The 25,517-nt window shown below is 39.0% G+C and overlaps 2 protein-coding genes and 1 long non-coding RNA gene across 6 annotated transcripts in view; 1 reads left to right on the forward strand and 2 right to left on the reverse strand.

The window, feature by feature from the left end:
- Positions 1 to 534, reverse strand: part of gk5 (glycerol kinase 5) — a 35,094-nt gene extending 34,560 nt beyond the window's left edge. For both annotated transcript variants that reach the window (XM_062976634.1, XM_062976633.1), the window contains exon 1: positions 175 to 534. In XM_062976634.1, the coding sequence (XP_062832704.1) occupies positions 175 to 519 (345 nt within the window). In that variant the 5' untranslated portion in view covers positions 520 to 534. The remainder of the gene's footprint in view (positions 1 to 174) is intronic.
- Positions 255 to 24,349, forward strand: LOC134297853 (uncharacterized). Its single transcript, XR_010004730.1, has 3 exons — positions 255 to 392; positions 22,436 to 22,530; positions 23,926 to 24,349. It is a non-coding gene; the product is annotated as an uncharacterized LOC134297853 (long non-coding RNA).
- xrn1 (5'-3' exoribonuclease 1) overlaps positions 4,943 to 25,517 on the reverse strand; it is a 56,796-nt gene continuing 36,221 nt past the window's right edge. The window contains exons 24-43 of one of the 3 annotated variants that reach the window (XM_062976632.1): positions 24,664 to 24,779; positions 22,737 to 22,883; positions 22,417 to 22,506; positions 21,938 to 22,073; positions 19,934 to 19,990; positions 19,195 to 19,327; positions 17,028 to 17,097; positions 16,436 to 16,661; positions 15,952 to 16,053; positions 14,399 to 14,488; positions 14,204 to 14,315; positions 12,414 to 12,475; positions 11,269 to 11,376; positions 10,405 to 10,527; positions 10,102 to 10,249; positions 9,798 to 9,979; positions 8,801 to 8,914; positions 8,579 to 8,696; positions 7,788 to 7,948; positions 4,943 to 6,896 (exon numbers count right to left, since the gene is read on the reverse strand). In XM_062976632.1, coding sequence (XP_062832702.1) covers positions 6,852 to 6,896; positions 7,788 to 7,948; positions 8,579 to 8,696; positions 8,801 to 8,914; positions 9,798 to 9,979; positions 10,102 to 10,249; positions 10,405 to 10,527; positions 11,269 to 11,376; positions 12,414 to 12,475; positions 14,204 to 14,315; positions 14,399 to 14,488; positions 15,952 to 16,053; positions 16,436 to 16,661; positions 17,028 to 17,097; positions 19,195 to 19,327; positions 19,934 to 19,990; positions 21,938 to 22,073; positions 22,417 to 22,506; positions 22,737 to 22,883; positions 24,664 to 24,779 — 2,340 coding nt within the window. In that variant the 3' untranslated portion in view covers positions 4,943 to 6,851. Of the gene's footprint in view, positions 7,698 to 7,787; positions 7,949 to 8,578; positions 8,697 to 8,800; positions 8,915 to 9,797; positions 9,980 to 10,101; positions 10,250 to 10,404; positions 10,528 to 11,268; positions 11,377 to 12,413; positions 12,476 to 14,203; positions 14,316 to 14,398; positions 14,489 to 15,951; positions 16,054 to 16,435; positions 16,662 to 17,027; positions 17,098 to 19,194; positions 19,328 to 19,933; positions 19,991 to 21,937; positions 22,074 to 22,416; positions 22,507 to 22,736; positions 22,884 to 24,663; positions 24,780 to 25,517 lie in introns of all 3 variants that reach the window. The other 2 variants (XM_008106210.3, XM_008106208.3) reach the window with 2 other exon arrangements.

Consider the following 25,517-nt stretch of genomic DNA (forward strand, 5'->3'; position numbering starts at 1 on the left):
GGAGTTGGAGTCCAAAACACCTGAGGGAGGGCCCAAGTTGGCCCAAGCCAGCTATGGAATCGCGAGAGTTGTAGTGGTGTAGTTTCCTAACCACTACCTGGCTCTCCCAGGATCCCATAAGCACTGAGTCCGGCTGCGATGACTCTGGAGTGTGTGTGGAGGAGGCTCACCCACCGGCTTGGCGCTGGACCCCTTGAGCGCGGCCGCGGCGTCGTAGACATGGCAGCGGAGGACGGTGCTGCCCACGTCGACGCCCAGGACGAGCCCCGCCGGGGAAGGAGAGGGAGAAGAGGCCCCGCCGGGCCCCGCCGCCCCCTCCATGGAGGCGAAGGAAAGGGCCCAGGAAAGGAAGGCAGGCAGGCTGAGCCTCCACGAAGGGCGGGCCCCGGAAGGTAGGCTGAGCTGAGGAGAAGGAGGAGGTGGAGGAGGAGCCCGCGCCGCTACACCGCTTGCAATGCTATGGAGCAGGCATAGGCCAACTTGGGCCCTCCAAGTGTTCTGGACTTCAACTCCCACCATTCCTAACAGCCTCCCGGAAGGTCTAGGGTGGGAGAAAGAACTCTTGTCTGTTGGAGGCCAGTGTGACTGTTGCAATTAGCATTGAAAAGCCTTGCAGCTTCAATGCCTGGGGAAATCCGTTGTTGGGAGGTGTTAGCTGGCCCTGATGGAGCCTCCGGTGGCCTAGGGGATAAAAGCCTTGTGACTTGAAGGTTGGGTTGCTGACCTGAAGGCTGCCAGGTTCGAATCCCACCCGGGGAGAGCGCGGATGAACTCCCTCTATTAGCTCCAGCACCATGCGGGGACATGAGAGAAGCCTCTCACAAGGATGGAAAAACATCAAAAACATCCGGGCGTCCCCTGGGCAACGTCCTTGCAGACGGCCAATTCTCTCACTCCAGAAGCAACTCAGGTTGCTCCTGACAAGGAAAAAAAAAGCTGGCCCTGATTGTTTCATGCCTGGAATTCCCCCGTTTTTCAGATCTTTGTTATTTATTTACTGCCTCCAACAGACAAAGAGTTCTTTCTCCCACCCTGGGCCTCACTTTCCTAGTCTCCTAATAGACCTCACAACGTGTTGTCGAAGGCTTTCATGGCCGGGATCACAGGGTTGTTGTACCTCTGAGGATGCCTGCCATAGATGTGGGCGAAACGTCAGGAGAGAATGCTTCTGGGACATGGCCATACAGCCCGGAAAACATACAACAACCCTGAGACTTCACAACCTCTGAGGATGCCTGCCATAGATGTGGGCGAAACTTCAGGAGAGAATGCTTCTGGAACATGGCCATACAGCCCAGAAAACTCACAGCAACCTGCCTTATTATTATTATTCTGCCGTATCTCAGAATTAAAAGGAAACCCACTTAAAGATGTCTCACTTATCCAACATAAACGGGCAGCAGAACGGGCAGTTGGATAAGCGAATATGTTGGACAATAAGGAGGGATTAAGGAAAAGCATATTAAACATCAAATTACATTATGATTTTACAAATTAAGCACCAAAACATGTTTCACAACAAATTTGACAGAAAAAGCAGTTCAATACACAACAATGTTATGTAATAATTACTGTGTTTACGAATTTAGCACCAATGTATTGAAAAGACTGATTACAAAAACATTGACTACTAAAAGGCCGACTGCGTTGGATAATCCAGAACGTTGGATAAGCGAATGTTGGATAAGTGAGACTACTGTATTACTATTATTGTTATTAATAGTGGCTGTATTTCTTGCCCGCCTCTCCTCACGGCTCAAGGCGGGTTACAGCATTATTAAAACATAAACAAACACATAATAATTTTAAAACACTCCGTAAAAATACATATATTAATACATACTTCCATAAAATACATAGAGTCTCGCTTATCAAACCTTTGGTGTTATCCAACACAGTTTGCCTTATAGTAATGTTTTTGCAACCAACTTTTTCAATACATTGCGATGTTTTGGTGCTAAATTCGTAAATACAGTAATGACTACATAACGTTATCACGTATTGAACTGCTTTTTCTGTTAGTTTGTTGTAAAACATCATGTTTTGGTGCATACTTTGTAAAATCATAACGTAATTTGACGTTTAATAGGCTTTTTCTTAATCCCTCATTATCCAACATTTTTGCTTATCCAACGTTCTGCTGGCCCGTTTATGTTGAATGAGCGAGACTACTGTATTAAAATACACAAAAAAATGAGGCATACAGCGGAAGTTTAAAATCCATAATTAAAACTGTCTGGATAAGCCTGCTGGAAGAGATAGGTCTTCACTTATATCTCAAGTTCTGATGTCTGCTCAAACTGTCGGAGCTCAACTGCAGGTCATGGAGCGACCGATGAAAAGGTCCTTAGGGTGGTGGTTGCCAGTCAGGTTTTGGCTAGTTGGAGTAACTGCCCCCAGAGGACCTAAGTGCTCGGGGCGGATTGTACAGGAGGTGATCCTTTATGTAACCTAACTCAAACCATGTAGGACTTTAAAAGTAAAAACCAACACCTTGTACTATGCCTGGAAACTAATTGACAGCCAGTGGAGTGACTTTAGGATCGGTGTAACTTCTAGATGTTACCTTAACCAGGCCAGCTGCTGTATTTTGAACCAGCTGGAGTTTCTGAACTTGGTACAAGGGTAGCCCATTGTAGAGTGCATTGCAGAAATCCAACCTTGAGGTTACCAGCACGTGCACTACCATCTTCAGGTCCTCCAAATCTAGGAAGGGGCACAGCTGGCATATCAGCCGAAGCGGTAGTTGCCACACAGCTGGCATATCAGCCGAAGCGGGTAGTTGCCACTCTGAGGATGCCTGCCATAGATGTGGGCGAAACGTCAGGAGAGAATACTTCTGGAACATGGCCACACAGCCCAAAAGACATACAACAACCCTGTGATCCCGGCCATGAAAGCCTTCGACAACACAGTAAGCACTCTTGTCACGTCAACCTGGACTGACATTGTCCAAACTATGAATTCGACAGTGTCGTGATGAACACTTTGGGAAAATAAATCTCATGACTGGTCTGTGCTATGCATGCAAGGCCTCAGCAGGGGCATCTATACTGTAGGATTAAGTTTGTTACCACTGAGAGCACATGTATGTGTGAACGTATGTATAAGATTATTCTGAAAGCCAGGGGCTGCCTATTTCCTCGCTATTACTGCTTGTGTCTGCTTTGTCCTTGTAAATAACACTATGTAACACGATTTTTTTTCCTCGGTTATATATGTCATTTCCCAATTGGTTCTATCATAAAAACATAGAAAAGGTTTTTTAAACTGCTAAAATGTTTTTGCAGGACATCCTATAGCACATTTTGCTATAGTTTTTCAATGAATATCAGTCTCAAACGTAGTTTTTGGCAGCCACAAACACAAAGTTTCTGGAGTATAACAACTACTTTCAAAGTAAGTACCACACAATTAAACAAAAATAACAGTTTAAGACAAGGAACAGAAAATGTTTCAATATTTGTTATAGCCTATACTATACCATACCATAAATTCTGTATTGACTTGATATTAATATTAAAAACAAATAAAGACAAACTTAATGCCACACAGTTTTACTATATTATGAAAAAATATTTTTATCGTAATTTTCATTTACAGTATTATTTCTTCTTTTTTTGTTGGTTGCTTGAGTTCCGGTTAACAGAGTCAACTGAGCTAGGCTAGCATAGCAGGTTAAACCGCCAGCTATAGAAGATCCTGCTGACCGGAAGGTTGGCAGTTCAAGCCCAGGTCGGGGTGAGCTCGAGACGCCTAACTTCTGTTTACCTAGCAGTTCAGAAACAATATAAGTAAATAAATAGGTACTGCTTTGGCAGGGAGGTAAAAGGTGCCCTGAAAAACGATGAAGCAAAATCCAACTAAGGCGGCGTCCATGGATGACATGCTCCTTGGCGTGGAAAATGAAACAGCACCTCCCCATGGCCGAGTCGAGCACAGCTGGATGCCAGAGAGGAAAAGAGGGAAGCCTTGCCTCTGTTGTACTGTGTGTCTTTGTCAATTGTATAATGGCATTGAATGTTTGCCATATATGTACCTGTAATCCGCTTTGAGTCCCCCCGGAGAGATAGAGCAGAATATAAAGATTATTTTTATTATCATCTATCTATGCTGTTTTTAAAAATAATTTTAGTAGGTGGGAAATGAAAAGAAACAGGAGGAAATGTTCCTATTGTATTTCATACAGAGAGTTTTTCAAATAGCAATTTCCCAATAATCAGTGCAAAGACTTACATTTTGGCAAATCTAACTGCTGGATGAGATGTTTCCCAGTATGGGTTGCTGTGAGTTTTCCGGGCTGTATGGCCAAGTTTCAGAAGCATTCTCTCCTGTGATTCCGACCATGCAAACCTTTGACAACACATTTCCCAGTATATCACAGCTCCTATATTAGTTTGCATCTTGCATGGACTGCAGAGTTGAATCTCTTACAGCTGAGTAGTCTAACTTCTAAAAAATAATTTTTGTATGCGGCAGAAAGTACCAGTTGTACACATTGATGATTGCAGCCACTTCTTCCATCTTGTTACACTTGAGCGATGGTGGCAAAGTGTTGGAAATGAAGAGGCCTTGTGACCTGTCACCTTTTTACAAAACTGGGGTTCCAATTCAAGTCTAGCTCCCCCACAGATAATGGGGGTGTCTGCTTCAGATCTTTGGATTATGTAAATGTGCTTAAATAAGACACAGAGAGCCAGCAGTATATCATGGTTTGAGCATTAAACTGTGGGAAAGGCAAACTTCATTTGATCAAAATCTTGCCAAGAAAAGCCCCATGATTGGTTTGCTTTAGGGCCACCATGAGTGAGAAACTATTTGGAAATACACAATAACAAGTCCTATCATAACATTGTAATTTTTAAAAAGAAAAGTAACAATTAAAAAAAACCCACAAGACAAGTCCACTAGCAATGAAAACACAAGTTTGTTGGACACAAAATGTTTGTATACATTTTTAATGCAAGCAGACATGGGCAAGTCTTTATAAAATTATTGTATTAAAGCTCTCCAGATAGGATTTTTTTCTGGTTTATTTTACATTCAAATTTAAAATACTTTTGCACAACTAATTCTAGAATTCTGAAATGCTCAACAATATACACAACGATGTAGTCTATTCATGCCAGGTTTAAATATTTCTTTTGGCAGATAGACAAAAGTTCTTTTTCATTTTTAAAGAAACTATAAAATGTGCACATAAAAGTCTTCCCTTTCAGATCATAATAAAATACTATTCTATACAAGGTCTTAGTGAAAAAATCCAGCATTTACAAAATACATTTTTGAGAGAAATGAGCCATATTATTTTTATATAAAAAACAGAATGAAATTATGAATAAAATGTGTTAAACCAATTGTTTATATCTCAGAAAATACACGTTTAGAAACTGGGCACCTAGGATACAGGAAATGAATGCCAATCTGATCCTTCAAATTAACAAATTAAAGCAAGACACAGTGAAAGAGATACAATACATCATAGGGATGAGAACCAAGCTGATGAAAACTTGACTGGCAGTTTTACTGAGATCACAAATCCCTATGTATAAAATAACCATATAAACTGATAGTTCTGCTGGTTCTGATTGAAAAAAACAGCTTTTTCACAATTCTATCCATAGGATTAGTTCTAGTATACAGAAATCAATGTAAACCTTGTGAAATTGGAAAAGTAAATGCTAGTATCTGGATTAAGAGTGGATTAAACAGAGCAGACCCAGAGATGACTAGAGACAACATATGAAATCTATTAATAATGAAATCCCCAAATGTCTAAACTGCAAATGTGGAGGGACAGCAGTAAAATATTTAGTAATGTATGTAGATACATTGGCACATTTAATGAGTTTCATAAAAATCTGTAACCACATGGATAGCCTAGAGATGAAAGTACTAGAGAACTTAACTGGTGACACAGAAATGAAACTACATTATCAGACCCTATAAGTGGAATTACATTTGACTGTGCCTCAAGTTAAACTACCTTTTAAAACCCACTGATCTCTGTACTGAGGAAAACATTTCTTACTGATGGACTGTGCCTATGATTTTGTGACATATGCTCATTTTCTACCTCACAAGGTGGCAATCTCCTTAAAGTAAGGAATATTCTACTGCTTGCACATGAACATCAATTTAAATGTGGGGAAAGGACCATACTTGAAGAGTGGTAATAACGCCTGGGTGTATACATACGTTCTTACATTCACAAACTTAAATTTAGAAAACTTTGTGATGCATACACCGAGACTCAGGATGGTACTCTCCAGACATTATTTTCTTACATGGACGTTAATTTAGAAAAAGCAATGTGTGAGGCGCTGACAACCGACACACCAAGATCGTTGTGGGTGAAAAAATACAATTGTGACATTTTTAATGCTGGTAATAGAATAGCATTATTTCAGTTTCTAAATATGTCACATATTTGAGCTGAAGGTTAAACACTCAAACAGGACAGGGTTTTTTATTTAGTATGAAACTGTGCTGCAGCATCTTCCAAACTAATAATGTAAAACTTACATAGAAACTTAATTGACAAGGTTACTTATTATTAATTAAAGCAAACTATTCAGTATTCATGCTTTTTACATACCAGGTCAAATAATACTGTATATGCTTTTAGAGATTAAAAATGTACTAAAAGATCCTCAAGAGGGATGTGTTCATTTTGGTTATTGGGATAAGACCAGAACTACAGTAAAAGGTATCGAAGTCATTCATTCACATTACTTCTTCCAAAAAGCATGGGACATACTTGCACATTCCTGAAGGATATCTACTCTGGTTTCCTCATCAGTTGCTTGTTAATGGTGCCAGTTTGTTAAAGACAGTTTATTACAATAATTTTAGTCAGACAATTTCCCAGTCCTTAAGCTGCTTTGGCATAATTCCTAGAAACAAATTTTACACAAAAACAAAGCTGTCAGTGTCACAACAGTGAAAATCTAATCATACTGTAATTGATCAGAAGGATCTGAAAAATAGAGATAAAATGTTAGGTGCCATAAATAAACCACTTAAAGAAGTTATAGCAACACTAACAGGGAGACAAAACATCAACAATCATGCTTTCAAATTCTCCATTTAAACCAAGCAATTATCAATTAGAACTGCCATCTTAATATTATTGCTCATCTCCTGGGGCAGATCCATAAAACCACTTGTCCGAGACAGGCACAATAGAGAAGAATAATTTCTTTAACTCAATATTTCATGGATATTAAACAGGTTAAACCACTCTGTTCAATGGACATAAATACTTATTGAAAATAATTAAAAGTAAAAGGAGATATTCACAATTCAAAACATGTTTTGCCTCATTATGCTTAAATTTTTAATATTGTCTTTCAACATAATGAAAAAATAAAGTCACCAGGATACCATGCTTATTCTGAAGGTTTGGGTACACCAAAATTCACAGCTAATTTTCTTGGCTTTCTCTTGGTAGAAACATTTGGTGTTGATTTTTTACGAGATGCAACTGTGTTTGAAGAAGCAATTTTCTCTTGAAATGACATCCCTGACAGAGCAGTTTGCGTCGGAGATCTTAAAGAATCTGAAAAACCATCCTGGAGATGCAGTTTTGTGGTGTCAGATACTAGATGCTCATTCTTTAACTGTGGGTCTTGAGGAGAAACTGGGAACTCCTTGGATTCAGAGTTCATCTTGTTTGCAGCCCTTTTTTTAGTTACCTTTTAAAAAAGAATTACATTTACCTTTCTAACATGTGAGAAGTGTGGAAAATTTTGTATATAGCGGGGTGTGGGCATCGCGAAACTTACCTGCAAAGGTATAAACTGGTTGTGTGTTTCAATTGCTATACCAGTCATTAAAGGCATGTTTCCAGGATACGGACTGGCATAATAAGGTTTGCCATGAACGGGCAGTGGAGTTCCCCATGGCATGGAGCCAAATGCATGAGCTGGTGAAGGGAACATATTAGCTGTGAAAACAATTTGCTTGTTTTAGATTATGATACTAACTTGACAAAGTAGCTCTCTTCACCCACCCTCTCAGATTCAGCTCTGGAGGAATCTGACTTGATCTTTGCCACAAAATACACACATTTTGTTTCAATGTGATTGCACAGTGCAGTCTTCATAGAATCACAGAAGAGTTGGAAGAGACCCCAAGGACCATCTAGTTCAACTCCATTCTGCTATGCAAAAAGAGCACAATCAAAGCACCCCCAACAGATGGCCATCCAGCCTCTGTTTAAAAGCCTCCAGATAAGGAGCCTCCACCACACCTGAGGCTGTGAATTTAACATTAGAGACATATGGATGCTCTTATAATTTACAAGAGGGACCAGGACTCTTCTTTAGGTTGAGATCCACATGTTCTTAGATATTTCTTGCTGGGAAAAACATGCCCTTTCTGTCACTTCCTTGCAATGTGTCTGTGCCAGCCCCCTTTTTTCTTCTTCTCTCCAAGTACAGTCAGATGCTATCTAACTTTGGACAGACTGATTCAAATTGAGCGCTTTTAGACTGAGGTCTGCAAACAGGACTAGGGACCGCAGCTCCCCCCTCCCCAAATGCACATAAACACTAAGTTAAAATGAAAGATCTACCACTGTGCTGGGTGAAGACTGGAGGAATAGATCCAGGTGGCACAAGAGCTCCAACAGGTGCATAATTCGGAAATACATGTGCTGCTGGTGGCAGTGGATAGTTCATCCCAACAGTGCTCTGCATAAAAGAAGGATTTTGCTGATAAGTTATTATTATAAGCGCCTAATGAAGGAAGAAAGACATTCCCAGGTTTGGTAAAGCACTGTGACGACTGAACTCACCAACTGTTGTAAAGCAAACAATGCAGCATTCTCCTTGGCTTCGTTTTCAGAATGGCACTGAGGTCCATGTACTAATAAGCCGTTTGACAATTTTACTTGACAAACTGTCATTGTCTATGGAATATAAACAAGTTGATGTTGACACTGTTTTTATACAAATTGCTATAGAAAAATACTTAAAACACACACATTAGTAATCTCTTTGTTTCTTACCAAAGATTTCTCAAGGAATAGCAGTTTACCAAATTACATATGAAAGGCTACACCTAATGTCATGAGAAAATTGACTATTATTCATGTAGTGGGACTCCCCATTTTTCCTGCTCCCTGGTTATGTTTCATGTACACATCATAGATCTACTCAAGAGACTTCTCCAGCCTTTTAGAACGGAACTATGGCCACGTTTTTGTGTGAGATAGGATCTCTTCTATTAGAAGTGTCTATCCTAGTTCCATGCAGACTTAATAAGTAGAGATGGGCCTCAATCCTGTTTCATCTGTTTCTTCTGTGGTTTTGTACTGTTCCATCTATTTGGATGGCACAAAATGGTACAACCCCCTCCAGGGCCTACATGCAGGGCCTACGAGCATCAAACCCTTGGCGCTTGACTGTAGGCCCTGTAAGCCGGTCCTAAGAGTGGCGAGCTCCTGGCGCTTGGCTGTAGGCCCCTGCCAGCCAGGGGCTACGGCCAAGCGCTAAATATCAGCCGACCAAAGGGCTACCGTTCCCCTTTTTCCATTTCACAGCTTCTTGTGAAACGGAAAAAAAGGGGGAACGGTAGCCCTTTAGTCGGCTGATATTTGGCGCTTGGCCATAGCCTCTGGCTGGCAGGGCCTATAGCCAAGCGTCGAGAGCTCACCACTCTTAGGCCCAACTCGTAGGGCCTACAGTCGAGTGCCAAGAGCTCGATGCTCGTAGGCGCAGCATGTAGGCCCTGGATGGCAGGTCCTGGCACTTCACTTTTCAGCAGAGCCTATAATTTACAACTGAGCTTACCTGTGGGGTTCTAAGGAATGAAAACTCTGGGGGCAGCATTCCAAAAAGAGAACAAAGGCGAGACAGCTCAGATACTGGCGTGGACAATGGGTTCGGTGGTCCAAGAGGAGGGTGGCCTCCAGTTTCCATGCCTTGAGTGTTTGGAAACCCTCCTGTGCTGGGCGATTTGCTCATGAAAGCGGCTGTCAATGAAGAAGACCAACAGTGTATGAACAACATTACATAATAAAGTTAACATTACTTTTAAGTATGTACATCAGGTAATTCCAATATTTTAATTATAGAAAAATATGTTTGAACCTACCCATCTTTTTTGGATGCCTATGTTGCGAGGCAGATCCGTAAGAATCTTGTCTACTAGGAGCAGCAGAAACTTCTTTCATTGCAGTCTTCCCTTCAGTTGTATCAGAAGCATCTATCTTCAAAATTTCTTTGAGCATTTGTGTCCCTTTCTTCAAAAGAAATTGAAAGTAAAGAGCTACAGACACTGTAAAATTGAGAGCATTATCATTCTAATCTATCTATGCATGATGTTTATCTTCAGTTTAAAAATAAACCAAGGAAACTAACTCTTAATTATGTAAATAATACAGCATCATATACAAACCATAGCAAAAGACTGTGGAGACAAGTGCTCTTCATTTGTTGGCTCCTCAGAGTAAGATGATTTTACTTCCTTTTCTTTGAATATTTTCAAAGATGCCAAGATGTCTTCAAGTTCAGATCCATTCTAAGGAATACATAATGAAAGATACTAATCAGAAGTACACAATCAAGAAAAGATATGACCAAATTTCACCAAAAATTAACAGAACTGAACTGGTGGTCTTGATACTCATTCACTGAGGATTGGCCTTAAGATCCATTCACTCATAAGTAATATGGCTCATATTACTTATAAAGTTTTCCCCAATCACAGTTTTAGTACAGTTTTCTCCAAGAGAATTCTTCAAAATATTGACTTTGTTGGAAAGACATTGAACGTGGTTTACATGTGTTCTACTGTGCGCACATAATCAGCACAGCTTTCTCCATGCCAGTATCAAAGATAACCCTATTTACAAAAGTGTAGTCTGTGTGTATATAATGTCCAATAATATATTCATTTATTTACTTGCTAATGTATTTGATTTATATCCTGCCTTTTTCCCATCATGGAATTGAATGCAGCATGGCCTTGCAGTTAAAAGTTTCTTTGACATTCTAATGCCAAACATGGAAGAAAAACATGGAAGAAGGTTCATAATCACATTTAGAACTGTATAAAAGATCCTGTCATCAATCATTACAACATTTCCCAACTCCTTTTCAAAAGCATCACATTATGCTCATAAACAAAATGTTAAATTCAGAGTTAGGTGCAACTAAACAAAATCTTTCAGTGATTAATATGTAATACTCCTACTGCATTGTGTCCTCCTCCCCCAAATATCCTGAAGGACAAGCTAATGTTTAGTTAGCTGTGTCCTACCTTCTCTGTTTTACTGGGACCACCAACATCCAACTTTTGTTCTACTGGGATATTTGTACTTTCATTCCTCTTCAAAAGCTTCACATACTTGTTAGCACCTGCAACATTCTGAAACAGATGAGGTTAGATTAAATGTAATTCAGAAAAAAGCAAACAGACTTTTAAAATCTGATTCTATTATGTTGGGGGAGAGGTATGACAAGTTAGTTTTAATGCTACGACTATTATAAGTAGTCATAAACCAGATGCTAAGTGAAGAACCAACTTTAAAACCATTTTGTTATCTGCTTTCAAATAGTTTTCATAAGGTTTTCTTGGCAAGATTATTCCACAGAGGAGTTGATTCTAAGGCTGAAAGACTGTGATTTGCTCAAGATCACCTAGTTCAATGGTTCTCAACCTGTGGGTCCCCAGATGTTTTGACCTTCAACTCCCAGAAATCCTAACAGCTGGTAAACTGGCTGAGATTTCTGGGAGTTGCAGGCCAAAACACCTGGGGACTCACAGGTTGAGAACCACTGGCCTAGTGGGTTTCCATAGTAAAGTGGGGATTCGAACCCTGATCTCCCCAGTGTTGTAGTTCAATCCTCAATGGACTGCACCACTTGGTTCATTTTCATTAGCCGGATCTATACAACTCCTATTTCAGGTATTTACATAGGTCATATCCCCGAAGCTGCAATTTTTAATATACTGTATACCTATTACAGAAACATTCATTCTGTCATTCTAGCTGGGATCTTTAAAGCCATCTACCTATCTAAACCATATCCCAAATCCAAGGATGTACTTTAAAAACAGCTAAATGGTTTCTTATGTCAAAGTTCTATTGTTGTCATTTTGTTTTCTTCGTATCGTTTCTTACTGTATGACATATTATCAAATTGCTGTCAAAAATGTAATGCTACAGGGCATGAAACTGGAGAAAGGAGACTGATCCATCTTGTTTCAAGATTTATGAGAACTGGAAACATCACTGTGAGTCATTTAAGAAATGGTTCTGAGAAACAAACTAACCACTAGAATTATGTATTCAAAAGGCTTTGAATAAATACATTCTTCCATTAACAGAAAAGTAACAAAGTGATCCAGGATAGAAATTAACAGGGCTATATTTATCAGAGTTTGCATACAGTTACAGTTACCTGTTTATTTGATATTTTATGGGTTTGACCTTCATTTCTTGGATCTTTAGATTCTTCTTTGGCTACAAATACAAAATTCATGATATCATTCATTGTACCAGAGTTAAAAAGACTGCTAAAGCAATCGTATAGCACTATGTAACAAAATCTGAAGAAAATTCTGTTCCTGGTTTGAAAGTGTTATTTCCTGTTTAATTGAGCAGTACTTGCTTTGAAAATAGTTGAATTGATTGGGAATCTTTGGGGGAAGGCTTTCTCTTGGTAAAAGCACCATCACAGATTTGGTAAGGAAACGAGAGACAGACTTTTGAGTATTTACTTCCACTTTCTTGAAAGCCATGGAGCTGGTTTTTAATACTGTCAGTTTTAATATTGTTTTACAATGTATTGTTGTTTTAATTTTTGTATATGTGATCATTATGTATTTCGAGTTGATATTGCCTTATGTTTGAATGGCATTGAATTGTTGTTGATTATTAGCCACTCTGCGTCCCTCAATGAAGGAGAGAGGGCGGGATATAAAACAAAGTAAAGAAAAGCTAGGCTGGTCTCCTCCCTGCTTTCCTTTTTCTGGCAGGCAAATAATTAAAATAACCTTTAATGCATAATGGAGGGAGGAGGGGGCAGTATTGGGATTGTTTAATTTCTCTTTGTTTGTCAAATGATGTCAATGTGATTTTTATTGTTTTTTCAGGGTTATTTTGTAAATGATTTTAGCTAACTATTGCTCGAAGCCACTTTGGGTCCCTTTCTGGGGAAAAGGTGGCACACCAATGAAGTACGTAAATACATACGTACAAGGAAGAAATCTAGGTGCAAAGGTATAGCAGAGGACTCCAGCTCTAAGGTGCGACTTCTGAGCAAGAAGAGCTAGGGAGTGGTCAGAATACAAATGCTACAATAAACACAGAAAGCAGGATGAGTTAAAAATAGCACTGGCCAACATACATTTTGATGACTCAAATGCTAGATCTCTTTCTGGATATACAGTAGAGTTCCGGTTAACCAACTTCCGGTTAACCGACACTCCGTATTATCCGACGTCCCAGGCCCCTTGGGAGGCGCTCATGCACGTTGCTAGCTAGCTTGCTATCTACCTAGCAACGCACACAGGCACCTCCCAAGAGGCAGGGCGGCAAGCAGAGAAGCGCCCATGCGCGTTGCTAGGTAGATAGCAAGCTACCTAGCAAGGCGCACGGGCACTTCCCAAGGGGCGGAGGAAGCACCGCTGAGTGTTGTTAGGTAGCTAGTTATCTACCTAGCAACGCACACGGGCGCCTCCCAAGAGGCGGAGAAGAGCGCTCCTGCACGTTGCTAGGTAGCTTGCTATCTACCTAGCAACGTGCATGGGACACTTCCTTCAACCAGCTTGCTGGATAATAGGGCCTCCCTATTATCTGTCAGATCCAGTTATTCGACATTCGGCCCACCCATTTATGTCGAATAACCGGAACTCTACTGTATTTGATTTGCTGATTTCAAAAATGGCATCAGTTTCCCTGAATTTTCTGAATCAGTGCTCCATGTAACCATACAGGCCTAACAACCAAGACACCAAGGATTTTTTTTTGGTTGAGCCATGAAGTCAATCTGACTACATGAGCAAAAAGGGAATATGGCAGGTGTTTCTTAAAATTAGTAATGTTAGGGCTATATAAGCAATTTCACCTGTTTACATCAAGTATCACTTGGGATAGCAGTGGGATGTATCTCCAAAAATTAAATACTTTCTAAAACTGAACCTTCCAACTAATAAAGGAATATCAAAATATTTGAATAAATACACTTACATGTCTTAAACAATTCTTGTTTTCTCTGGTGGCCTCTGAAGCTACTTTCATTAAAGCCTGGTTTGCATTGGCCACTGGTATTTAGCTTTATAGACTGAGGTAACATTCCACCCTAGGAAAAGAGATTTATTTTAGCACAACATCTTACATTCCGTGTCACTTCCACTTCACATCCACCTCCCAATGGAAACTAACCTTTTCGTGCCTATTTTGTTGAGTAGGGTGAGGCTTCCCAGAGCTCTGCAAAGTTTGCCAAATGCTGCAAAATTCATCATCTTGTTTATTCTGAGGTTGTTGGGAAAAAATAACAGATTAATGTAAGCAAAATTTGCTTTGTATTAATTCCACCAAATGAGAAAAAGTGAGATTGTAGCTTCATGTAGTAACAGGCTGCGTTCAGAAATGAATTAACACAGTGCCAGCCAGGTAACTTCCACTTAGATAGCTTAATAACTTTTCCACCCTGACCCTTTTTCAAGGGGTATTAGTACACATTATTTTCATTCTTTCATTATTTTTGAACCACAATGGCCTATAACTAAATTCACTGTCACATAAAAAGGATCTACTTGACGAGACATTCCAAACTCTTCTCTTAGAATTTTTATCTATTCTTTCTCTCTCTTTTTAAAGACCCAAGAACCTCTATTAGTCACAAGATCCTCTATCTCTATTTCCTTTTCAAATATCCAAAGGTTACATGTAGTAGCTGGGTTAGAACTAGTTGTTACTGTTGTTGTGTCATTTCTAGCTTTTAGAATTGAGTGGGAAATATTTTCTCAATCATAGAACATTTGGCTTCTATTTTGAAGTAGCCACAAATTTTTAATTGACCCAATATGGGGTTAATCGATTTATTTTAAAATTCAACTGGCCCTACTCCATTCTTCGGGTTATGAAGTTACTAGGAAACTTGGGAAATTAATTGGTACATTTAGTTGGTGATGGTCAACTTTACTCTTACTGATTTCAGTGGAACTATTCCAAGCATTAGTATGCTTAGAATATAAGCATATTCTGGATATAACCCTTACGTTCTAAGTCACCACTGCAAGACCAATCAATACAACAAACCTCTTAGGTACAAAATAATAACTTTTTTTAATGATATGTGCTTTGGAATAGATTTTTGCTAGGTTGCCCTGGGAGGCTATCAATGAAAAGCAGGGTATATATTTACCATTAATTTAACCAATAAAATTGACTGAAAGTATTTACCACAACAATAGCCCTAGCATTGGTAGCCACCTTGAGTCCCCACAGGGAGAAAGGCAGGGTATAAACAAAGATAATAATAATAATAATAATAATAATAATAATAATAATAATAATAATAATAGCCTTAGCAGTAAATATGAAAGATGCACTTTCATATCTTTCATAGATATGCAGTTATACATAGGGGAAATCAAGACCACCTTGATTATTACATGGATAAGTGATTTTGTTCAGTATTACATTTGCTTACTGTTACTGGTTGTGATTTTTATGCTTTTCTGTTTGTAATAATAATATTTACAGATATCTCAGTGTTGCATTTTCACTTTATCATGCAATTTTCTATTTTCGCTATTCTTTTTAAGGCACAGAAAAATGAGGTAAATTATAATAATAACAATAAATACAATTTAATACAGGTAGACACACCAAGGTTTTTTTTTCTGTAGGAAACTCCTAACTTCTTTCTCACCCAAATGCAATACAGATCTACTTCCATACACTAAGAAAATAAACAACATGCAACTTACTTTATATTTTTCATTGCCACCTAAATATGCTCCTTTCTGGAGGGATCCAGAATCGCCCTGGTTTTCAACCTTGAGACTGTTGTGCTGCCTTCCATTCAGTTGCTAGATAACAGAGCAAGATGGAATAACTTCTCAACACTCTTCTTGGTCTTTAAATTATTCCTTACTCAGCTAAGAACCTTTTTGGCCAACATAACAATATGCCAAATAAACATGGCTAGGGTTTATTTATTATTTATTGAATCAAATTGGATTATTGAGAAGAGTATCTATTGGCTATATATACAATATGCTCTCTTTCATCACCCATAATTATATCGGGACATTCTAATGCATATCTGCTCAAATGTGGTTTAGTTGATTAGCATTCATCCTGTCTAAACTTTACCATGAAAAAGTGTATTTAACATCCATGGAGATCTACTTTTAGCAACAGCTTCATTTTCAGTGACATAATTTCAGGAATAGCTAAATATGAACTTACTCGAGTTGGAACAAAGAGGGAACGAGGGGAATGATTCAGACCTCCTAGATGTGCTTTTTGTGAAGATACAGAAAATGATTCAGGTGAATATGAGCTGTAGGGACTCACAGCTGGCTGAGGTTTGACTATGGCAGTTAGCTTCTGATTTCCTGTTTCAGACCGATTGCCATAAGAAAGGTTAATTAAGGCACTTGATGGCATGCGATAACCTCTGGCAGGTGAGCTCCTACAGGAAGAAAGAAAAGCTGATGAAAGTTAGTTTATTTATGCCAGTGATGCAAAATAGCAAAACATGAACATGTTAGAAAATGAACCTGAGAATAATGCACACATAACTTTAACCCAAGAAACCTGACTTAGACCCATCTTCATGAAGAATACTGGCTGACCTACTGAAGGTACTCTTGACCTCTATTTCCAATCTATAAAATGAAAATTTATCATTTTAAAGTGTTGCAGTAGCTAGATTAATGAACTATGAATGGTAAATAACTTTGCTCACAATACATTTTTTATCCAATGTTTACACTTTCTATAGGTCCTACAAAAATGTACAAAAAAGATGGAAATGATGTAGCTCTCTCAAACAAACCTTATTGTCAATCCGCCATGAAACTCTTCATCAAACAGGACTTCATACAGTACATCAGATTCTCTGCTGGCTGGAAAAGAAATATGGACAATAAGCAACCACTATTTCACACAAATGAAGATATCACAGAAATATCATTTCTTTATCCAAATACTAACATATTAAGTTGCAGGATTTATGCCAGTCAGAGCCACACACAGGGGATTGGAAATGCCATTTAGGAGCTGCCACATTCTGCAGTTCAAACATTATTTAGCTCAGAGGTGTCAAACGTGTGGCCCCCTAGATGTTTGGGTCTCCCAACTCGCAGAAGCCCTAGCCAGGTTGCCCAATGGCCAGGAATTCTGAGAGCTGAAATCCAAAACACCTGGAGGGCCACAAATTTGACACCACTGCTAGCTAATGGTCCTCCTGATCAACACAGCAGCTGGGATCATTTCCTTCTATGTTCACACCTTATAGAATGCAATTGGAGCACATCTATCTATCTATTTATCTATCTTTGGATGTACATGGGGCTTGTTCATAGTGCCTGCTGCACATCTTTTAAATTTGGGATGAGAGGGAGTGGGAAAAAATCTGGAACAAATAATTTCTTGAACCTTACAGGAGAATGAATTAACCAAAAGCACAGCTCAGGTCTGGGAGTTGGACTACTTGCTCAGGACCAAAAAACATGCATAGATACTTCTGAATGGAGATCATTCCTTGTTTCACCATCTATCCTTGAATAAACTTCAAGAGTAGCTACTTGTTTCCTGAGGGTGATGGGTTGAAGAATAAGAAAAACGTCAGGGAACAGCAGCCTTTTGAGACTGAGCTCCTGCTAAGTTGCCATAAGCACTGACATCAGCACACTCATCCCAGGGGCATCCGGAGGCCTGGAATGCTCCTGCTTTGGTACAGCACTAAGTCAAATGCACCACCACTTAAGCTGCTGATGGGTTTAACTGAAGTGTAGGCAAGAATCTAGTAGGTCAATGGATGAAGTCTGGATGTAGATCTTATCAGGAGTTTCACGGGAACTTTAGTACCTTTTTTCTAGGAGAGAATTTTCAAAATACAGGAATGCACAATACCCAATGTGACTATTCCTAGATCCCTTCAACAAATGTATTGAAAGGGGATTTTACTCCTGCATGACTAGACAACAAGCTGACAAAAGGAGAAAAAAAAAAGGTCCAAAGCAAATTCCTGAAGAGCCATCAGAAGCAAACGGAGAAGTTTGCTGGAAAATGTTTTAAAAGGCAAAGCTATGACTAGTGGCGGAGCTCTTCATAGGGATGACATTTTTTTCTGGATTGGCCATGGCTTTTGCCAGAATAAAATAGTTTATTTTCTATCTACGTCATTCTCTGATGCCTAAAAGAACTGGCACATGCCAGTAGCACTACAAAATACTTCTGGAACATGGCCACACAGCCCGAAAGACATACAACAATCCTGTGATCCCGGCCATGAAAGCCTTCGACAAAACAAAATAAATTAACATTGCTACTCATATAAGATAAGCAAACATGGGTTTAAGATAATAACTATTTGGATCACAAGGTTCATGAAGAAAATGACAATTGTGGAATGCAACCTTTACATTTTATGTTAACAAAATGTACCTGATTTTGGACAATTCTCCTGTCTCTCCACAGTAGGGCAGGAAAGTTTCTGAGAATTTAGGAGCCATTTTTGCCTTTTCTGGACTTTTGAGGAGATATTCCAGATGGTTTCAAGGCCTAAAACATACTGGCAGGGAGTACTACAATTTAAGAGCAAATGTATCCTTTTCCTCCAAGATTTGTTCTGCTGTGATTTGCTGTTTTGCAGGCAGACATTTTAGGAGAGGGGAGATAATAGGAACTGGAAGGGATCCTATGGGGCAGCACTGAGAATCACATGGGCCCTGCAGGCTGTATTTTAGTCATCACTATGTACAAACTCATACATAACTGCTCATACTTATTCAGAATTATTTCAACTCTCCAGAAGGCCCTTATGACATGCAGTGGAAAAAAAAGGAACTGAAAAACCCCTGCTGCACAAATTAATTTCATCCTTCATGACACTGGATGAAATACTTTTAAAATAAAGCATTCTTGTGTTCCAGTCATATTAAGCTACTTGCACAGTATTTTAAAAACAAAGAGACTATAAGTCAAAGACAAGTAATAACCTCCTTTAATTCCTATAATGGTCCCACGAAGTCCAAGGGGAACTGAAAAGTTCTCTCTCACATTAACAACACGGTCAAAGAGACGATAATCTGCATCGCGGTCTGGTATAATTCCATGCTGTTGTTCTAAAGACTAGGATAAGATTTAAGGGATAGATGTATTCATATATGTTTAACTGTGAGACACTGAAACAACATCAGTGATTTATTATTTCTAGAAATATCAACCCTACATGTTTCATGAGTACAGAGAATATGGAGACTAGATTGATAATGATGAAAGGCTCAAAGTGACCAAAGCCAAACATGATCTTATACCAGGCATGGGCAAACTTTGATCCTCCAGGTGTTTTGGATTTCAACTCCCACAATTCCTAAGAGCCTACTGGCTGTTAGGAATTGTGGGAGTTGAAGTCCAAAACACCTGGAGGGCCGGAGTTTGCTCATACCTGGGCTACTCCATGAATACCAGATTGCCTACACCATACTTATAATTAATGTAACCATTTCAGAATATATGTATAGTTGGGGGGGGAAACCTAAGTATGAACTGGAGTGAAGTACTTGTTATTCTCAATCTTTAATTATTATGGATAGAAAGGCTTGACTATACAAATAATGACTTTAACTTAAATGTTGATTATTCTAAGGAATGGCAGGAAATTCTTTTACAAGAATAATTTATTCAGACTTTCATTTAAGAACTATATTTGGTATTTTATAAATAAGCAAAACTTACTCTGTATAACAAATGAGGTTTCACTGTCACACGCACTTTCTTATTACTTTTTCTTTGCTATAAGGAATACAAAAATGAATAGGTAAATATTATTGGATTATTAGTTTTACAAAAGTTTAGAACATACCTTCTCATTCAAAACTCTATCCTCACCCTTTCTCTCTACACAATGCAATTTATATTCATTACATTCAATAGAGTCTAATTAAGGAAAGATATTCTTTAACTTTCACACATTCATGACCTGAGCAATTGTTGTGACTGCGCCTTCGGGGATTATGGTTGATGGTGATGGGATTCGAAGAGGAAGAAAAAACCCTCGTGATGAGGGTTCACTGGAGGAGTTGCGCAGGAAGCGACTTAGAGAGCTATATGGGGGATCTTCTGAGGAAGATTCTGATGGGGAGTTTGGGGAAATGGATGCTGAGGAACAGGTGGTGGCTGGGGAAGTGGGCACTGAATGGGCACAGCCACCGGAGATGTCTGGGGATTTGGGGCCTATGGATACTGCTGAACCTGGGGTTTCTGCAGGAGCAGATCCCACTTGGGATGCTTGGAGAAGGGAGGATGGTTCTTTAAGTGTCCATGGGGCTAAGTGTGGGCAGGATGATTGGGACTCCGACGAATTGCTAGGTACTCCGGATCCACGAGCTCTAGCTGTGTGGAGTTCGGACTCTGAGTAGATTTGGGACACCTGGTGTTTGGGTGTGAGTGTTTGGTCACCCAGGAGGAAGGGGAATAAAATGGGAATGTTTGGCCACTGCACTTTGCGTGTGGCAAGGTGTTGCTGAGGCGCCATTGGGATCTCTGTGTTTCCGTGAAGACTGGACTTGAACTATGATTTGGATCTGCTGATATATCGTGGCTTGGCTCTCTGTGTCTTATCGTGGACCTGGTTTGGATGACTGCACCCTCTTCGGACTTTGGATTGAATTTGACCTGGCTTCTGTCTTCGCCCTCTGACTGACGACTACTCCCGGCTTCTGACTACTGGTTTGCCTTTCGGAATTTGCTGCTGCCTCCTGACCTGACCTTGGATTCTCCTGACGACGGCTATTCATCATCCCTTTGAAGCTCTCGGCTTTATCTGCACCGTGGAAGCAGTTTACTGCTCTTCTAGTTTGTTTGTTTTCAAGCCAGTTTGCTGTTTTTCTTTTGGGAACTGTCCCTTTAAATCCGCAGAGCCGGCTGTCTGTTTTCAGAAACGGTTTGGAGCCAGAAGAGGCTTTTGCATTTTCAGTTATACTCTGCAGCTTCTGGAAGGTTTCAAGCCTTCGTTTATTTTGCATATTTTCTAGCAGTCAACTCAATTTGTTCTCCAAAGCTGAATTGAAGCGTCTTTTAGTTTTTATTGAATGCCAGCGTGGGAAAATAGCGTGGCTTGTTTTTGAGTTATTTTTGTCCAAACTACTCTTGAAACACTGATAAGTAAAGTGTTTCAAGGATACCTTCTGTGTTTATGTTACTTTTGGCTTATCTTCTGAATAAACTCTGTTTTGTTTGTTAACTGGCGTCTGACTCTTGACAGCAATGTATTAAAAAGACAAAGAGTTATGTTAGCTAGCTCATGGGATGCACTCTAATTCTGGGAGAACACAATATATTCAACATTAATTTCAAAATCTCTTTTTGGAGCCCTTCAAATCTCAGGAAATATTACAATAATAAAGGAATGTGTTGTTATATTGGTTGCAAGGTAGAGCTGCTATCTGAAAACAAGTACTTTAAAAAAGCCACCCTTGTTATAAAGTACAACATTCTGTACTAGATACTGTGTTTCATTTCCCAAAGAACCGTCAGATGTATTATGTTAGAACTTATGTAAAAGATATGTCAAACTGTCATGTAAGTCTGATAAACTCCTTGGTAATAACATTTAAAGCAGGTTAAAATCTAAAATGAAGCTGAAACTATTGTGTCAGTTCACTGAACATCATAGGAATATCCAGAAAAAAATTACAATCTTAATTATGTGAGTTATCCCTTAAGTTTTTAAAGACGTACCTTGCACTTTTCTATTTCTTCTTCAATCTTTTCAACAATAGCAGCATCCAGAATGTGTAAATCACAAGAAGAACGTGACAGGGTACTAACAGGATGAGCCTTCAGCCATGCAATGATTTCTTGAACTTTCTCAGCACTATGTTAAAGATGATTTCATGTCAATAAAAATCACCAGAAACTTTGTAGAACAGGTATCTGATAGCCCAAACCGTGTTCTAAGATTCTCACATTTAGAAGATAAACAGTAGGCAGCAAAGAATATTATTGAAATGGATGTGGTAGGGGTATTAAAACTGGTCCTTCCCAGGGGCTTAAAATGAGCAATTCCTTTAAAACAAGTGTTATATATCTTTCTGGGTCAGCTAGGGCAACCCAAATACTGTAAAGTACATTGTACTATTCCAAAATAGTGGTCTTTATACAGATTTGAATTTTGTGGGATTTATCTAACATTATTTCAAATGTTGTGATCTTCTTACCCATTCTCTTCTTCTCCAGGCCAAATGTCATCTTCATAGAATATATCTTCTTGACCGTTTTTAGCTACGTAACTAAAAAGTTCTGGAACCCTGATAACAAATAAACAAATACATGTAAGTACAGTAGATGTGTCATCTCTCTACATACATTCCAAAAAAATCACCCACTGATATTTTTCAGTTGCAAAATATAATAATAATGTCAGCCTGCAGGCAGCACTTTCCACTGTGTGTGTTATTGTTGCCCACCTCAAGCTTGTACAGTATGAACTGTTACAATATAAGGTACATCAATGGCAATATTTACTTTTAGCCCTTACCTTTCCAAATATTCAGCAAGAAGCTGTTCCACTGCAGAGGAATACATCCACTCATTTCCAACTTTTTTGGTATAACCAGGGACTTCTTCATTCTTTTTATTGAACTTTAAGTTCAATCCCACATTTGCTTTGTGATCTCCATGTGAACTGAAAAAAAAGTTAGGATTTCAAAAAAGTGCTGATTATATTTTACAAAGGAATTACCAAGCTTTAATTGGCAATTATGTTGGGCAAGTGAGTGAGCTTATTAACAAAAGGCCCTCCCCACAAATGTATAGCAGAGGAACTTATTAGCAGCAGTGTGACCTAGCACCAGTAGCCAAAAGTGAAAAAAAGAACAAAAAAGCACAGACCAATGTTATATCTTGCTTAGGAGGCTTTTCTTTGTAATAAAATATGGTTGCACTATTTACAAAAACAAGGTTTCCATAACACAAATGAAGTTCTTTATACTTCCTTCTTTGCTTCAACGCTGGGCTTCTTTCTCATGCAGATAAAACAGCTTCTAGCTTTGCTCTCTCAGAGCTTCCTCTCACATCAATCTTACACAGGAGCTTTACACACAGCAGCTTCTCACTGGAGCTTCACACATAAAGCTTTACACACCAGACTTTCTCACACACAAGGCCTACCTCACACTAGGCATTCTCCATACTGAAGCATTCTCATATTCCTCAGGAGGACACTAGCTCTGGCTCACTAACTCTAACTTCAGCCTACTCACTCTCCTCAGGGCGATGCTAGCTTATTTAACCCTTTCAGTGCTTGACTTACATTCTTGTAATTAAAAATACCTAGTTAATTTTTAATATTTCTGACAAATTATTCTTATGAACATATTGCTATGGTAAATGTTTCAATGCTGAGCCTAGAAGGATAGTTTATTTGCTGAATTGTAGCATTTTATGATATAAAAAGACATACAATCCAGTTTTAGTAGGAGTCATCAATTCAGTAATTTATCACTGTTCAGATAATGTGAGTTTTATCAACTACAAACTTGTTTTCTGATTTAATTTCTTTTTGAGAAGACCTATTTGAAAAAATTGCAGTTAAACGATCTTGTACAAGTATTCTACAGTTACAATCTGTGGTTGCATTCAGAGTTCTAACTCCTCTTCCTTCACCTTTAGCTTTTACTTCTCATCTGTCCTTAATTACTTGAAGAGTTTCTTTTGTCATCTTTTAGTGTGTGATCCATTTCCTCCTGGACTCCAGAAAAGAAACTTTATACGAGGGCAAGTCAAAATTAGCTAATACAAAAGCTTGTCGACAAATGGACAAAAGTGTATTGAAAAGCAGTAAGATTGCCTGGAACAATTATGACAACTTTTCCCAGTTCCTTTCCCTTCCGCTCCTTCCTGATAACTCCTCCACCCATTCTATACCCCCCGATGAGAGCCCCCTAACCCCTTCCCACCTTAACTCATTTCATCCCACCCACTTACTTCCCTACCCATATCTACCCTACTTTTTCCCTTTAGTCCCCAATTGATTGTATCAAATTTCAATAAAAATCATTTATAAAAAAAAAAGAAAAGCAGTAAGATTGCCTGGAACAATTATGTATTTGTATTTTCTGAATGTTGATGAAAATAAATTCTACAGCAGGAGTGCGGATAATTTCTGATTTCCTATAAATAAATGCTGGGGGAGATAGATAGATAGATAGATAGATAGATAGATAGATAGATAGATAGATAGGTATCCCAGCCTTTGTCCATACATCTCAGGGTAGCAAACAACAACAGCAATGTATCCAATTTAAAGCCATAAAATATTCAAAATAATTTTTAAAAAGCTAAAAGACAAAAGTAAAAAAAAAAACAGGCTAAAAGATGATAATGATACACTCAGACTAGCAACACTTTTGTAGACATGGCCTGAGTACACTAATGAATTGAATATCTCCCTTCTGAGTACTTACTTTTTCTTTGATCCTCTTCCAATAAATATGCTTCCTGTAAACCTTGATACAAGGTAGCCACTTATTCCAAGACGGCTGGCCAACACATATCCGGGATTGTACTTCACTGAATATTTCTACAACAATAAAAAATTTATGGTAGAAAAAATGTTGTTCTTTAAACTTCAAAGGATGCAAAGATTCCACATGAATAGTATTTAGTAGTGTAATGGAACTGTAAGTCCTAGCTTCTCTTGTTAGGCTGCCTCACCCACAGCTTAAGAACAGTCACTTTTCTGTTAGTTTTATGAAGGTGGAGCTTAAGGAGACACCTCCTGGTTTGGAACAATAAGTCTGCCCACTCTTTTTTGCCCAGGGAAAGAGAGCAATCTTTAGTTTAGGGTTATTACCACCAGGGAATCTTGGAAGCCAGACATGCCTGCAGTTGGTCTCAGCGAGATCCAGGCTTGGACAAGCCATTTCAAACTAATAACTAATAAACTAAGTAATCTGGGAACACATTCGGCTATACCGGCCTACCACTGGTCAGTGACAGTCTGTGGAATTTCCAGCACCTTCAGTGAGGTGCCAGGCCTCAATAGGAAGGACCTACTCTCTCTAGCTCCGGCCTGACCACCTTGGGCATTGGGTGCCCCAGAGGCCCCTTTTCAAGAGAAAGTAAGCAAGGGAAACTTTCATCTGTCCTTCGTCTACAGAATCATCCACAACCAGCAACTTTAAGAACAACCAATTCAAACCAACCTTCCTTCAAACTTTAAGTATGGACTTTCTTGTGGGGAAATCAAGATAGTGCCTGGATGGAGATAGGCCCAATACCAATTAATAAATCGTTATCATTTTTTAAAAAGCAATAG

Source organism: Anolis carolinensis, chromosome 3 (genome assembly GCF_035594765.1).
Source record: "Anolis carolinensis isolate JA03-04 chromosome 3, rAnoCar3.1.pri, whole genome shotgun sequence".
Lineage (NCBI taxonomy): Eukaryota > Metazoa > Chordata > Lepidosauria > Squamata > Dactyloidae > Anolis > Anolis carolinensis.